General features: G+C 38.9%; 1 protein-coding gene across 4 annotated transcripts in view; it reads right to left on the bottom strand.

Annotated features, from left to right (window-relative positions):
* The window catches only part of N4BP2L2 (NEDD4 binding protein 2 like 2), an 84,550-nt gene that overhangs the window by 18,963 nt on the left and 51,809 nt on the right, over positions 1-13,778 (bottom strand). For 2 of the 4 annotated variants that reach the window (XM_027557456.1, XM_027557457.1), the window contains 4 exons: positions 10,848-12,604; positions 7,899-7,984; positions 6,266-6,312; positions 3,967-4,123 (listed from right to left, as the gene is read on the bottom strand). In XM_027557456.1, the coding sequence (XP_027413257.1) occupies positions 6,289-6,312; positions 7,899-7,984; positions 10,848-12,604 (1,867 nt within the window). In that variant the 3' untranslated portion in view covers positions 3,967-4,123; positions 6,266-6,288. Of the gene's footprint in view, positions 1-3,962; positions 4,144-6,265; positions 6,313-7,898; positions 7,985-10,847; positions 12,605-13,778 lie in introns of those variants that run through there. The other 2 variants (XM_027557453.1, XM_027557454.1) reach the window with 2 other exon arrangements.

Below are 13,778 nucleotides of genomic sequence, written 5' to 3'. Positions count from 1 at the left end.
TTCCATCCCTTGGTTGGGAAGATCCCCTGGAGAAGGCAACAGCTACCTACTCCAGTATTCTGGCCTGGAGAATCCCATGGGCTGTATAGTCCAGGAGTCGCAAATTGGACACAATTGGACACAACTGAACGACTTTCACTTTCACTTTTCACTTTCAAGTGAGATTAAAATACATACTGAATTTCGAAGGTTCCATATGAAAAAAATGAAGTAAAATATCTCAATAACTTTTATATTCATGTGTTGAAATGATAGTATGGTGAGTACATTAGGTTAATATATTATTAATTTCATCTGTTTCTTTTTGCTTTTTAATGTGGCTAGTAGAAAAGTCTGAATTATGTATGTGGCTGACATATCTCTATTGGACAGTGTTGCATGCGACTTCTGTCCATTTCCATTTCCTTCTGTAGAGGGTGTCCCAGGCAGCATGGATAGGGCAGCAGGACACACAGCTTTGGGGACTAGAAGTTTGGGCACACTGAGACTGCAGTGTAGGGGGCAGCTGGAGCAATGAAGGAGGTCCTGGGAAATGTGAGTGTGCTGTTAGAAGAGAGGCCTGGAGCTGGAGGCAAGAGCTTTGGAAATTCCTGCCCTGTGAGAAGATGGAGAATAGAGCAGACAGCTGAAGTCGGGGCTCAGGGATCACACTTAAGGACTGTGCCCCCTCCCCCCCAGCAAAGTGGATCTGTTGAAAGAAAGTACAAAGGACAGACAGAATTGAGGAGAAAAAGGCTGGCAGTATCTGAAAGTGACCCTAGACACTTCTTTCTCTTAGCTCTCAGATTTAACTAGTCAATAGGCTCTGTTTTCCCCAATTTATTCCTCAGAACCACAGTTCGTTTAAGCTGTTTGTGTATCTGTTTCTTCCCACTAGACTAAGTTCAAAGGCAAAGACAGCGTCACCCTTGTCACCCCAAGAGCTAACACAGCCTCTGACGTTCAGAGGTGCTCAATAATTGTATATGGACCTGAACTGCCTTCTCAGTGAATGAGTCTGAGCATGGGCTTTACTAAAGATTAAGACTGAACAAAGATAGGGACAACTTCAACTGAGGAGTAATGTAAACACAGTCAGTGACCACATCAGCAGTTCTGAGGGTCACAGTAATCTCAGATAACGTCTACAGTCAGATCCTCACTGCCCTAACAAGGTGGCAGCCTCCAGAGAGGAGGGCTACCCCGGGTCAGAGGATCCCTGTGATTAAAACTCCTTCATGCCCTCAGTTCATCCAACCAGGTTTTTCAGCTCTCAAGTTCTATTCTATTTCTCTAGAATGTGATGACCAGCACAATCTCACTTTGCTGTCCTACAAACCATTGCTATGATGAGGTAAAGAAAATAATCTTAGAAGTAGTTTTTGGCAAGCAAAGAAACATTCAAATCTTTCTCTAATTATTACTGCTTAACAAGATGTGGAAAAACAAGGGGGTACACAGGAAGAGCTCATGGAAACCAGAAATTTAACCCTTGAATCTATAGTTCCAAATACTCCACAATTTGGAATGCTTAAATCAGCCCCAGGTTTCTCCCCTGGAGATGCCATATGGCAGAAAGTCTGAAACCAAGATGAAGCTTCCAAAGCGGTGTAACCAAAGACCCTGTAACAGAGGAGAATCATTTAAAATAGAGGTAGTAGCTTCTCAATTCTCATTCTATGTCCTTTCTTCCCCTACCAAAAGCTTTTATCTGATTTCCCTACCAAAAGTTTTGATCTGAATTTTTACTCAAAAACATGTCTTATATACATTTTTACCTTGTTACATATATATATATATATATATATATGAATGACATGAATTGAAAGAATAGGAAAGCATCCATCTGTGCCTCCTTAGCTGTTTCTCTGGGGGACCCCTTGTTGCTCTAGCACCTCCAGCTTTCACCTTCCACCAGTCTGCACTGCACTATTTGGCCATTCAGAGGTAGCGCCTCTCTACTTAAAACTCCTCCTTTCTGGCTCTTCCCTCGTCCTTCCCCTAGAAGCTGGATGAAGGATACAGGAAGCTGGAAGAGATTAGGGAAGGGGGACAATGGGACGGCAGTCATGCAGAGTGTCTGCTGGGCTGAATCAACAGGGGAAATGCTCAGGACTCGGTGGCCTGGGATAAGTCTGCCAACAAAGAAATGTCCTCTGGATAAGACTGACTTTGCTCATTCTAACCTCACATTACCACTGCCTCCTACATCCCATCCCTCTATTTGAGGTCATACGCCTCTCCCAAGGCGATAACCATAATCTGTTTCCAAGCACCAAGTATTTGCCACTATGCATAGGGACACTTGAGGAGTGTAAGATTTGAAGAGGAAGCCTGGGAGGTGGGGAAAGTCATCCCAGCCCATTTTTCTAAAGCTTCATTCTGGAAATTAGGGCAAGGTAATAAAGGTAGTGGCTGGAGAAAGCTGGGGGCATCCTGGACCCTAAGTACAAGCCTGGGTGGATAGTTAGCTGATACGCTTCAATACGGCACAGAGTCTCAGAATTGGTCATTAGCTATGCCATACTCACTGTTAAATATTTATACTATTACCCTTATGCACAGCCATGGTGGTGTATTCATTAGAAATCCATAAATGTTGCTACTGAAGGGCCCTAAGAAAGCAAAGATTTGCCAGATGCCAGAGTCTCCTCTGCAGCCATCTGTGTTTCAACCCTAATACTTATCATCTCTTGTCTGAAATCATTCCATTCTAGGCCAAAGGTGAGTCCAGTTTCACAACAGCACTAGGAGCCTGCACAGAGAGCAAGATCTCAGGGAGTTCAATCAAACATTGGATACCTTGGTCTCTGTCTGGATCAGACTTATGGTCTAGCAGAAAGATAAACTGAAACTGTACAAAATGAACTAGGGAAAATGTTGAGCTATTTTAAATAAAACACTCAATTCCCAACCAAGCAGAAGGAATACAAATAGTTAGCTTCCACTCTCTCATTGAAACCCCAGGAGAATGTAGAGGCTTTTTTTGGGGGGTGGGGGGAGCATTAGGAGAATGGGGGATATGATTATTATTTTTAAGTATTAATATAAACTGTAAGAAAAAAGATCACAGCAACAAAATAATTAAAAACTGGAAAGCAAAAGGCCTAGTGTTAACTAATTTGGAAAAACAATTAAGAAACAAAACTTGAATTATAGAAAGCCAAGAAGAAATACCGTTTACTCTGCATAACCCCTAAAATTTCAGCAACTGGAAAATTCAGGGCTAGAGGTGAGGCTCTAAATAGGAAAGTCAGTTAAAAGTCTGTTTAAGAAACAAACATCCACAGACAGGCAGCTGCCGGCCCTCTAGAGAAGCCTGGAGGTTTATTCCCTGGAGAAGATAAAACAGGATGAGAAGAGTAGAAGGTAAGATAAGGTAGGCAATGCTCCCTTTCTGAAAATAGGGATTACATAAATGCCTACATGTTGAATAATGAGAAATCACACCTTGTTTTTCAAATATGAATTTTCATATTTGAAATCTGTTAAGTACCATTAAACTAAAATAATAGCAATAATAAAAATAATAGTTACTGTAGTATAGTGCAAGTCCCACAATCCCTAACCAAAATCCTTGAGGTAAGAATTGTTTCAGAATTCAGAAAGTTCTGAGTGAGGTCTAGGGCACCCCTGGTAATTAAACACATTAATATTTCTCCAGTGAAATTTCTGAAAAGTCACACTAACTGGGGTAAATAAGGAGTACAACTAACCTGACTGTTCAGGTCAAATTTTGCTGCCAACTTAGTTTTAATGCCAGACATTTAAGAAACAAAACAAAACAACTTTTGGTTTTCAGAGCTTTCTGGATTTGAAATTCTACAAATGGAATCATTGACCCACATTTGGATAAAGGGGCCTATCCTTCTATTCCAATGCAATTTTTAAAATAATCTACTCAAGTTTCCTGGGTCTTATTTTCTTCATGAAATAAAATAGGGCAAGTATCTTCAAAATTAGATAATAAATTATTCAAGTTATTACCTCTTTTGCTGAGTTTTTTATTAGTATTCAGGAAACTGATCAGAATAGTTGAACAGATTATTCAAACCAATTTCAGTCCAATGACTATATCACTCTACATTATCCTTTGGGTTGGCACTGAGCTCTCTTTCTTGATGATCAGGATCTTCAACAGTACCTGGAAGATGGAGAATTCAACTGCAAACAAACACAAGCCCAGACAAGTCCAGACAGAATGGTGACAAGAATGGAGTTTGTTGTCAGTTTCCCAAGCTCATGACTATTTACACACCCCTACAACTAGCATCCAGAATTTCACACTGTCCCCACAGCTCCCACACCCTGCCTGGTCTTGCTTCATTCAAGAGCCTGTCCTCTGGATTCTGCCCAACCTTCTGTTTCTAAATCAAAACCTGGTCTATGTCCCATTCCCTGATTATCCAGCTTTTTACACTGTAAAGTTAAAAATAAATACACTTAATTCATGCAAATGTGTTAACAAGTTTATTAAGTCAATACATTGCTCTGCCAGGAGCACTTCAAATCAAAGCTGCAACCAACAAAGATACTCAGGGGAAGGGAATTAACCCTTATTAAGAGCCTATTATTTTTCAAAAACTTTGCACAATTTATTTCATTTAATCCTCATTTAATATCCCCATGACAGATGAGTATCATAAACCAGTTTTTTTTTTTTTTTTTCTTTTTTTCAGGTGAAAAAATTGCAGCTTTGAGAAGACAATTTGTTTAAGGTCACATACCCGGTCGGCAGGAACTTCAAGATGGGAATCCCCATTCTCTTTCCAGCAGGCTGCCCTACCTCCTTAAAGGAGTGAGGCAGTATAAATACTCTGGCCACCAGCAGGAAGAGGATTTGAGGCTCCAAGAGCCAACCACATTCTCTTGCTATTTCCTTCTTTTTAAATTTCTGTTTACCACTTGAGGCCCACTGATCATTATGCCAAAGACAAAACCAAAAGGCCCATTATCATTACAATTATAAAAATCCTGTACATAGCTACAGCACTCATAAAATTCCCCCACAAGAGAAGACTAATAATTAGAGATGTCTGCTCTATGAGGTTCACAGAGGGCAGTCAGTTTAGCATGAATGTAAAAGATGAACACAAAAGTCAAAAGTATGGTTCATAAAGTGTCCTTGACACAAAATCAGCATATAGAAAAGACCTGCCGAATTAGCCACTGCCAAATATGCCCATGCTTATTGTGTGCTGTTTATCCTGCTGTCACACAGAGGGGAAAGGTAAACACTCACTTCCTAACTTCAATCCTCACATAAGCTCCATGAGGCCAGTTTTCACTGCTACATCCTCGGTGTGTAGAAAAATGTCTAAACTGAGGCAACTCAATAAACATTTGCTGAACAAATGAATGAATTTGTTCATGTCCTTTCTCTGGAATCTCTTCCCCTCCTCTATCTATCCCACATTTTTTGCTGCTGCTGCTAAGTCGCTTCAGTTGTGTCCGACTCTGTGCCACCCCATAGACGGCAGCCCACCAGGCTTCTCCGTCCCTGGGATTCTCCAGGCAAGAACAATGGAGTGGATTGCCATTGTGGGTCCTTTAAATATCTAATCTCTTCTCCCAAATCTTTAGCCTTTCCCCTTCTTTCAGCAGAACCTTATTTAAAACAAACAGAAATATTTTTACTGGGTATATGTGCGTTTCTGAGTTAGCTGAGAAATGGAAACACAGAATACTCTTAGAAATAAGAGTTATAATGAAAAGAGAAAACATATGGTTAATGCAGAGTATATTCAATTCTTATCAAATGCAGATATATACTGAAATAGTAGCAGCTGTGTTTATCTCATAATTTAGGTATTTGAAAAAAAAGTGCAATGTGTTTATTTTAATGTCAGTTTGTGTCAAGTTTAAAATATAACATGCATTTGTCTACATATTTTACCTCTTTTCCTAGAGAATCTTTTAATATTTAAATATAACCTATATCCCTAATTCCCAGCCCTCATCATATATCAATCTGTCAGGGGGGCGATGGGGAAGAGAATTCATCATAAACTATGTATTGACAGAATGCTCTAAAATATATTCTAACAAATAAAGTTGGAAAATAAATTTGGTAGCAACAATCTAAGCTTTGTTGTATCTCACAAAAAGATCTACGTTTAAAGGAAATAAAAACATCACATGTGAACAGCACACAGGGTTGCTATGGTAACAGACTACATTTTTTATATTTACTCTTCAATTGTACATATGAGCTATTACAACCAAATAATGTCAACATCCATTTCCTTCTGATCATATACAGGTCTCCAGAATAAGTAGTACTTACAGTTCAAGGAATTCTCATTTTTTTTAACCAATCTTCTTCTGTCTTTTCTAGAAATTATAATTAAAATACATATAATAATAATGATTAATTATAGGGCACTGGGGTTAAGTTTTTACACCATCATTTAACTCACTAGGAACACTCCCCAAATGAGAAAGAAACCTAATAAACACAAATGTCAGTTTAAACATTTAAAGTATCCATGCGTTTGTGTGTGTGTGTGTGTATGTATTTAGGTAGCAACAAGGTCACCATGCAAATGAGGAGAAAAAAGAAATTTTAAAAAAATGTATTTGGTTTTACTACCTGAGCACACAAATGAATCTACTTTTCCCATAGCTGTGTTTACATGAAAAGATAAGAAATACCTACTATCCTGAACATATAATTCTATAATGGTTCCCTAAACCTTGATTTTACTATTTATTTCAAAATGTACCTCTAGCATGGCCCTTGGGCACATTTAAGTAACTACCAACTAAGGTAAACAGAATTCCAGCCTCTCCTCATTACATGATACAGAGAACTGGCTTTTCCAGAGTCTCCGTTACCTTTCTAACCTTCTCAGCCAGTCCTCCTCCAGCTGCCTGGGAAATTAATAGCCTGTCAGAACCATCATGGGCCACCAGAGTACCAATAATGAGGTGCTTCCAAGTTAAGTAAATATGAATCTAATTTGTAGCTGTTACTCTATTATAACAAGATTGAGGGGTGGACAGAAGAAAAAGATGTAAAGAAAAATAAATGACTCTCCTAAAACAGGCACCTGAGTCACCCACAGTTGACCCTTATACCAGCCTACTCTACAACAACATTAGGGAGTTAAATGCAACTTTCTCTCTGGGACTAATTGAAAGAAACATGCATAGGTTATCCAACCATTCACATACATCCTTTCTCTAATACAAGGGATGTAGCTCTTCCTGTTACATTTGATGAACAGGATTTCTTTTTTTTTAAGAAACCAGTTAGAGGGCATTATGCTAAGAAATAAATCAGAAAGGAAAAGACAAATACTATAAACGTCATATGTGGAACCTAAAAATACAACAAACTAATTAATAAAACAAAAAAGCAGCAGATTCAGATACAGAGAAAAAACTAGTGGTTATGGGAGGCAGGGGCAATATAAGGGTGGAACAGTGGGAGGTACAAACTACTGGGTGTAAGATAAGCTCAAGAATGTATTATACAGACTCCCCTGGGGGTCCAGTGGTTGGAAATCCACCTGCTGATGCAGGGGACATGGGCTTGGGCCCCTGGACCAGGAAGATTCCACATGCCGCAGAGCAGCTAAGCCTGTGTGCCACAACTCCTGAGCCTGTGCTCTAGAGCCTATAGGCTCTGAAACAAGAGAAGCCATGGCAGTGAGAACCCACACACTGCAACCTAAAAGTAGGCCCTGCTCTGAGAAACTAAAAAGTCCACGTGCAGCAACAAAGACCCAAAGCAGCCAAAAATACATCCATAAATAAATAAAATTATTTTAAAAAGAATGTATTATACAACACAAGGAGTATAGACAGTATTTTCTAATAACTATAAATGGAAAGTAACTTTTAAAAATTGCATTAAAAATTAATAATAAAAAAAGAGAAACCAGTTAGAGATCTTTGAAAGCATAAAAATATACCTCTACTGACGTCTTCCACTGTAGGTAGATCATCTTTAGTGTCTTCCGGTCGAGGGGAACCACACAGTCTTCTGGCAACAAAGATTCTGGGGGTGGGGGGGAAGAGAACAAATTTCATCTCTCCTGTCACACATAGTTTTACCCTGAATATGAATATATGCAAACATGGTATCTAGACCTCCATAATGATAAAAGCCTGGTTTTGAAGCTATTTCAGTGACAGCTAAAGCAGGAATTAGTTTGTCTCAGATTCCTATTAGCAAACGCTACCCAGACTCAATAAAAATGCTTAGGTATATATGTAAAGTGATGTGTATCTTAGTTCATATTCTCGTGTAAATACAAACATATACACATCAGCAGCAGGTACTGTCACAGGGCATAAAATTTAGGCAGGCATCCTTTCCTGAGACATTGTATAGAATATTGCAAGCACAGCAAGTTCAGTCTTCTTGCAAATTGCTCCTTCCACATAAGAGTGTATGGGGGGAAAAATCCTCACAATTAAGATACTCATAAGCAAGTCCACACATTGATCTAAACAAATCAGCCAAATTAAACCATACAAGATATTCTTCCTATACTTGCACATCCCTAGCAACACGAGTAGCTTGGTTTCTTCAGGTCTATATATGGTTACTATATAATCCTACTGTGTCTCAGTTCAGTTCAGTTCAGTTCAGTCGCTCAGTCGTGTCCGACTCTTTGCGACCCCATGAATCGCAGCACGCCAGGCCTCCCTGTCCATCACCAACTCCCGGAGTTCACCCAGACTCACGTCCATCGAGTCCGTGATGCCATCCAGCCATCTTATCCTCTGTCGTCCCCTTTTCCTCCTGCCCCCCAATCCCTCCCAGCATCAGAGTCTTTTCCAATGAGTCAACTCTTCGCATGAGGTGGCCAAAGTACTGGAGTTTCAGCTTTAGCATCATTCCTTCCAAAGAACACCCAGGACTGATCTCCTTTAGAATGGACTGGTTGGATCTCCTTGCAGTCCATGGGACTCTCAAGAGTCTTCTCCAACAATACAGTTTCTACAGACTTCCTAATAATAGAATCCAAGTTCCCTGTCTTATTGACAAGGCCGTAGATATGCCAGAGCTTTGCTCCTTCGACCTTCGGCTATAAACGAATTGGTTTACAGCCTCCACTTAAGAGTTTTCTCCTTTCCTTTTTTAAGCATCTTGTGCTCGTGCTCAGACCTCATTTCACAGAGAGATCCTATTTCTGTGACCTCATCGACTGCAGCCTGACAGGCTCCTCTGTCCATGGGATTAGCCAGGCAGGAATTTTTCAAGCATACACTATTTCCAAATGTAAAATTCTTTCCCTCTGTTTTTCTTTTAAGTCACATTTGTATGATATAAGCACAGTTTACAATTCACTCCCATTTGGAGCCATCCCAGACAAAACCACAACCCCATATTCTCTTCTACAATCCCTTTGGCACAGCTAACCTCACTCGTAAAATATTCATAAGTTTATCATTTATATTTTCTATGCACAATAATTTGTTTTGTGTTAGTCTTGTCTCCCCATTTAGAAGGTAAGCTACTTGATGAATGAGGTCTATTTCCTCTAAAAAGCTTTCCAAAGCTTAATTAATGGATGCTGGATCATTATTGTTGATTATGATGGTATTGTGCATTCAGGGGAGGAGGTTTAGAATCTTTTCCCACTAGTGCCTTCATGCTTTCTGGTGCTGATCTAAGGCAGTGATAATTAACATTTTGGGGTCACAGTCATCCCTGAGAACCTGATAAAATCTAAGGACTTTCTCCCAGAAAAATGGCACAAAACGACACAAAGAATTATGCATATAATTTCAGAATATGAACTTTGGAATAAGATTCCTGGCTTAAAAGCAAATGCAATTTAACTTTTAAAATTGGTATGTTTCTTTGGTGCATCTAGGAAGATAGAAAATGGCAGCAAACCGTAACGATGTGGTTGTTCATAAAGTTTATAAAAATGGTAAGAATGACACCAGAACAGGTTGATAGTTGTCAGTCCTCAGACTCTGAGATTTAACCAATCTTGGGTCTGAGCTGATTTAACCAAATACATGGAAAACAGCAGAAGTTCAGGAGCAAAGTAAAAACCACTGGAAGTTAAAGTGTGAGAGAATCACAGGCTCAATGGTAGGTGCAGAAGAAAAAGACTATCAGGAAGATATTGGATGCAGGGACTGGAGCTTTACTTCTTAGCTCTTACAGCTTCTGTCCCCAAGCAAGGGGACATGTAATTACAAGAAATCATTAACATGTGCAACTGACTTACAGACAAGGAAAAATTGGGATATGTTCTTCATTTACTTTTTAAGATATTCAGTATCTTAAATAGGCATATTATTTAGAGGAAATTTACTTAGAATATTTACTTATAATGTTATAACAATATTACTTATAATATTAAAAAAAGTCAACCAGTCAGACTCCTTCCTAACCTTCTTTTCACTACCCTTCTCAGACAGTCTTTAAAAATTAAAACTGATTTCAGGTATTTTTTTCATCACTTAATTTTCATTGTCCATCATTTTACTATTCTCATATCTACAAGCCCAACTGTGAATGAGAAAGGGTCATATGCTAAACAAGGGAAATGTAGAAAGCAGAAAGATTTTTCCAAAAATAAAGCAGTCCATCTCTATTTGTTACCAATCACTGTTAGCCTGTCTCGTTCTTCATTCTTCCTACTGTCTGTTTAAATTGAGAGTCCAAGTATTCAACATGCTCAAAGACATTTCAGACTACTGGTCGATCTGGCAGTGGGACTTGGGGCTTGACTCCATCAAGCACCATTTGCTATACATCCTCCACTTCCATCTCTGAAAAGCATCGCAAGATCAGTTAACTGTAAGAAATCACTAACATGAGGTAGAAACACCTCAAAAATTACTCACATATATTAAACTGGACTTTTTATTTGTACCAAATAAACTCAATTTACCCACTGGAACTCCAGGAGATCCAAAAAGCTTTACTAGTTGAAAGGCAAACTCCTGTGATAATGGTAGCTCAAGAGAATCAAAGTAGTCAGGGCTTGTTAAATCTTGGTTATCCTGAGTTTGTAGGAACGATAAAGGCCTAGGTTCTTCCCATGTCTTTAGCTTTTCAACAAAACTTTGATTTAAGGAGTGAGGATCAGAGGTGACACTAGAAGAGTACAAAGTATCAGGCTGGCTACTTAAAATTTCTGAAGAAGTAAACCTTACATCATTTAGTTTATCATCTACTCTTCTCTGAGAGTTGAAAGTCGAAAACAGTTTCTTGCCTGAAAAAGATATCTTCCAAAAGCTAGATGGATACTGTAGCATAAGAGAAGGAATGGGGTTTCTGTAAAAATACACAGAATGCCTTACTCTATTAAATAGCAGGTAATGAGAATAAAATTGTCCACCAACATTTAGAAGAGAATCTTTGACAATGTCAAAGTAAATGTCAAAGTAAAACCATGACGGATGATAATCGAAGGTCATAATGTGTTGCTTATTCTCTTCATTATTTATTTCTGAAATTTCATCTTTTTCTTCTTCCAAAATAATTTTTAGTCCTTGGCTTTCTGTTAACAAGTCACATTTCCCCATTTCTTTTACATTGGTATGACTCTGTCCCAGTAAGTTAAAGTTTGGTGCCAGACTGAAAATCCTTTTCTGCCTCTTTTTATTCTCTGTTGAATGTAAGGTACTCTTCAGGATATCCAGTTTAAAGATCTGGCTTTCAAAGATATTTGTCTCTGTTTCTATGACAGAATCTATATTCTCAGTTGGAGATGACAAGTCTTCATTTTCTATCGATAGCTTCTCTTCTATCAATGTTTCTGGACTGTCTCCCGGCCCTTCCGAAGTGGAGATCAATTTGATCAACTGCCCCCTGCTGTCAGGATGAGCCAGCTTTTGCCGTCTATCTTTCTTTGGTCTCTGTTCACATATAAACTTATGAGGCCCCTCAGGCCAGCTACCAAAATAGGGTTGTCTATCAGAGCCCAACTGTAAATCACCATCAGACAAATCATTTGAGAAAAAAGCCCAATTATTGTTTTTAGTTGTATTTACTGCTTGTTCCTTTCTTAAAACTTTATCTGATGTTCCAGATGTATATTGATGGCACAGACTTGTTTCATTCAGGAGACTCTCATCTACCATCTCTCCCTTCTGCATAAATAAGCATGGGGCTTCAGCAAATTTATCCTGGGTGTTTAATGTCATGATATTCCTATTTTCAATACGCTTTTCTACCTCTGTAACAGAACAGTCATCACTTGCTACACAGGAAATATTTTGAGTCACTGTTGGACAAGAAACAGAACTTTCATTTGGCATCAATGACAAACTTAGAAACAAGTCATCATTATCTTTAGGGAGGTAATTCTTTGGTGGACTGTCCAACTCAACAACAGACATAACATCTGGCAAACTGTTTTCAGAATTTATGTCTTCCTGTCTTTTATCCTTATGGACATTCAAAAAATCTCCCACTTCATTTCTCAGACTAACAGTTAAGGAACACTCTGATTCCCTTTTGGTCTCTTCTAAGTCTTCCTCTTCACTCTGAGATGGGTCCTGATCTCCTGGTGTAAGATAATTTAAGGTTTCAAATGAGTTTTCCTCCATGATTTTATTATGACTGTTCTGCTTTTTACTTCTTTTTCTGTTTCTCTTCCTGGCTTTGCTGAACCTGTGCCCAGTTTTCTTCAAATCTCTTTCTCTGAAATATAAAAAGAAAATTATAACTTAATTACTTCTATAACAATATAAACTAAATTATACTCAATGTGCAGATTTACAAATCATTAGTACAAGAGAGTCTAAAGTGTGTGTGCACTTTGTACTATGGTGGTGGTTTAGTCACTAAGTCATGTCCGACTATTGCAACCCCATGGACTATAGCCCATCAGGCTCCTCTGTCCATAGGCTTTTCCAGGCAAGAATACTGGAGTGGGTTGCCATTTCTTTCTCCAGGGAATCTTTCCGACCCAGGGATCGAACCCGCGTCTCCTGCACTGCAAGCAGGTTCTTTACTGACTGAGCTATAAACTTTAATCCTCTAAATTAAAAATGAATACACTTTGAGAAACTTACAACTCATTTCATAAACAAGTAACTTTAGGAAAATCTAATGTTTTCCTTAAGATACTCAATATATATATATATATATGAAGTATACATATATATATGAAGTATACATATATATATGAAGTTTATATATATATATGAAGTGTGTATATATATATGAAGTGTGTGTGTGTGTGTGTGTGTGTGTGTGTGTGTGTGTGTGTGTGTGTGTGTATAGCTTCCCTGGTAACTCAGATGGTAAAGAATCCGCCTCCAACAAGGGAGACCTGGGTTCGATCCCTGGGTAAGGAAGATCCCCTGGAGAAGGGCATGGCAACCCACTCCAGTATTCTTCTGGAGAATCCCCATGGACAGAGGAGCCTGGTGGGATATAGTCCATGGGGTTACAAAGAATCAGACATGACTGAGTGACTAAGCACTGCAAAGCACCAATAAACAACTTACTTTTCCCAACATCTTGAATTTTGAAAAGTGACAGATACAGTCTAAATGACACAGCTTTAATGGCTCAAGTAGTAGATTTTCTCTAGTCATAAAAATTTTGCCAACTAAGATGCTCCATCAAATTGTAAAGAACAGCTGATGATGAGCAGCCAAATTCAGTATTGGGATGATATGCTTCTAATAGGTTAGTAAGCAGTGGTTCTAAATCAGAGGCTCCACCACTGCTCTGTGGGGTGTGTGGAAATGTGGGAAGGCATTTTTGGGTCGCTGGCACTTGGCACTGTAGTCAGGGGTGTTAACTATCCTACAATGGCAGGGACAGTTTCAAGTGAAAATTTTTCTACCCAAATGAGCAGTAGTGC

This window comes from Bos indicus x Bos taurus, chromosome 12 (assembly GCF_003369695.1).
Source record: "Bos indicus x Bos taurus breed Angus x Brahman F1 hybrid chromosome 12, Bos_hybrid_MaternalHap_v2.0, whole genome shotgun sequence".
Taxonomy (NCBI): domain Eukaryota; kingdom Metazoa; phylum Chordata; class Mammalia; order Artiodactyla; family Bovidae; genus Bos; species Bos indicus x Bos taurus.
Note: the sequence above shows the minus strand (reverse complement) of the source record. Positions and strands in the feature narration are given on the sequence as shown.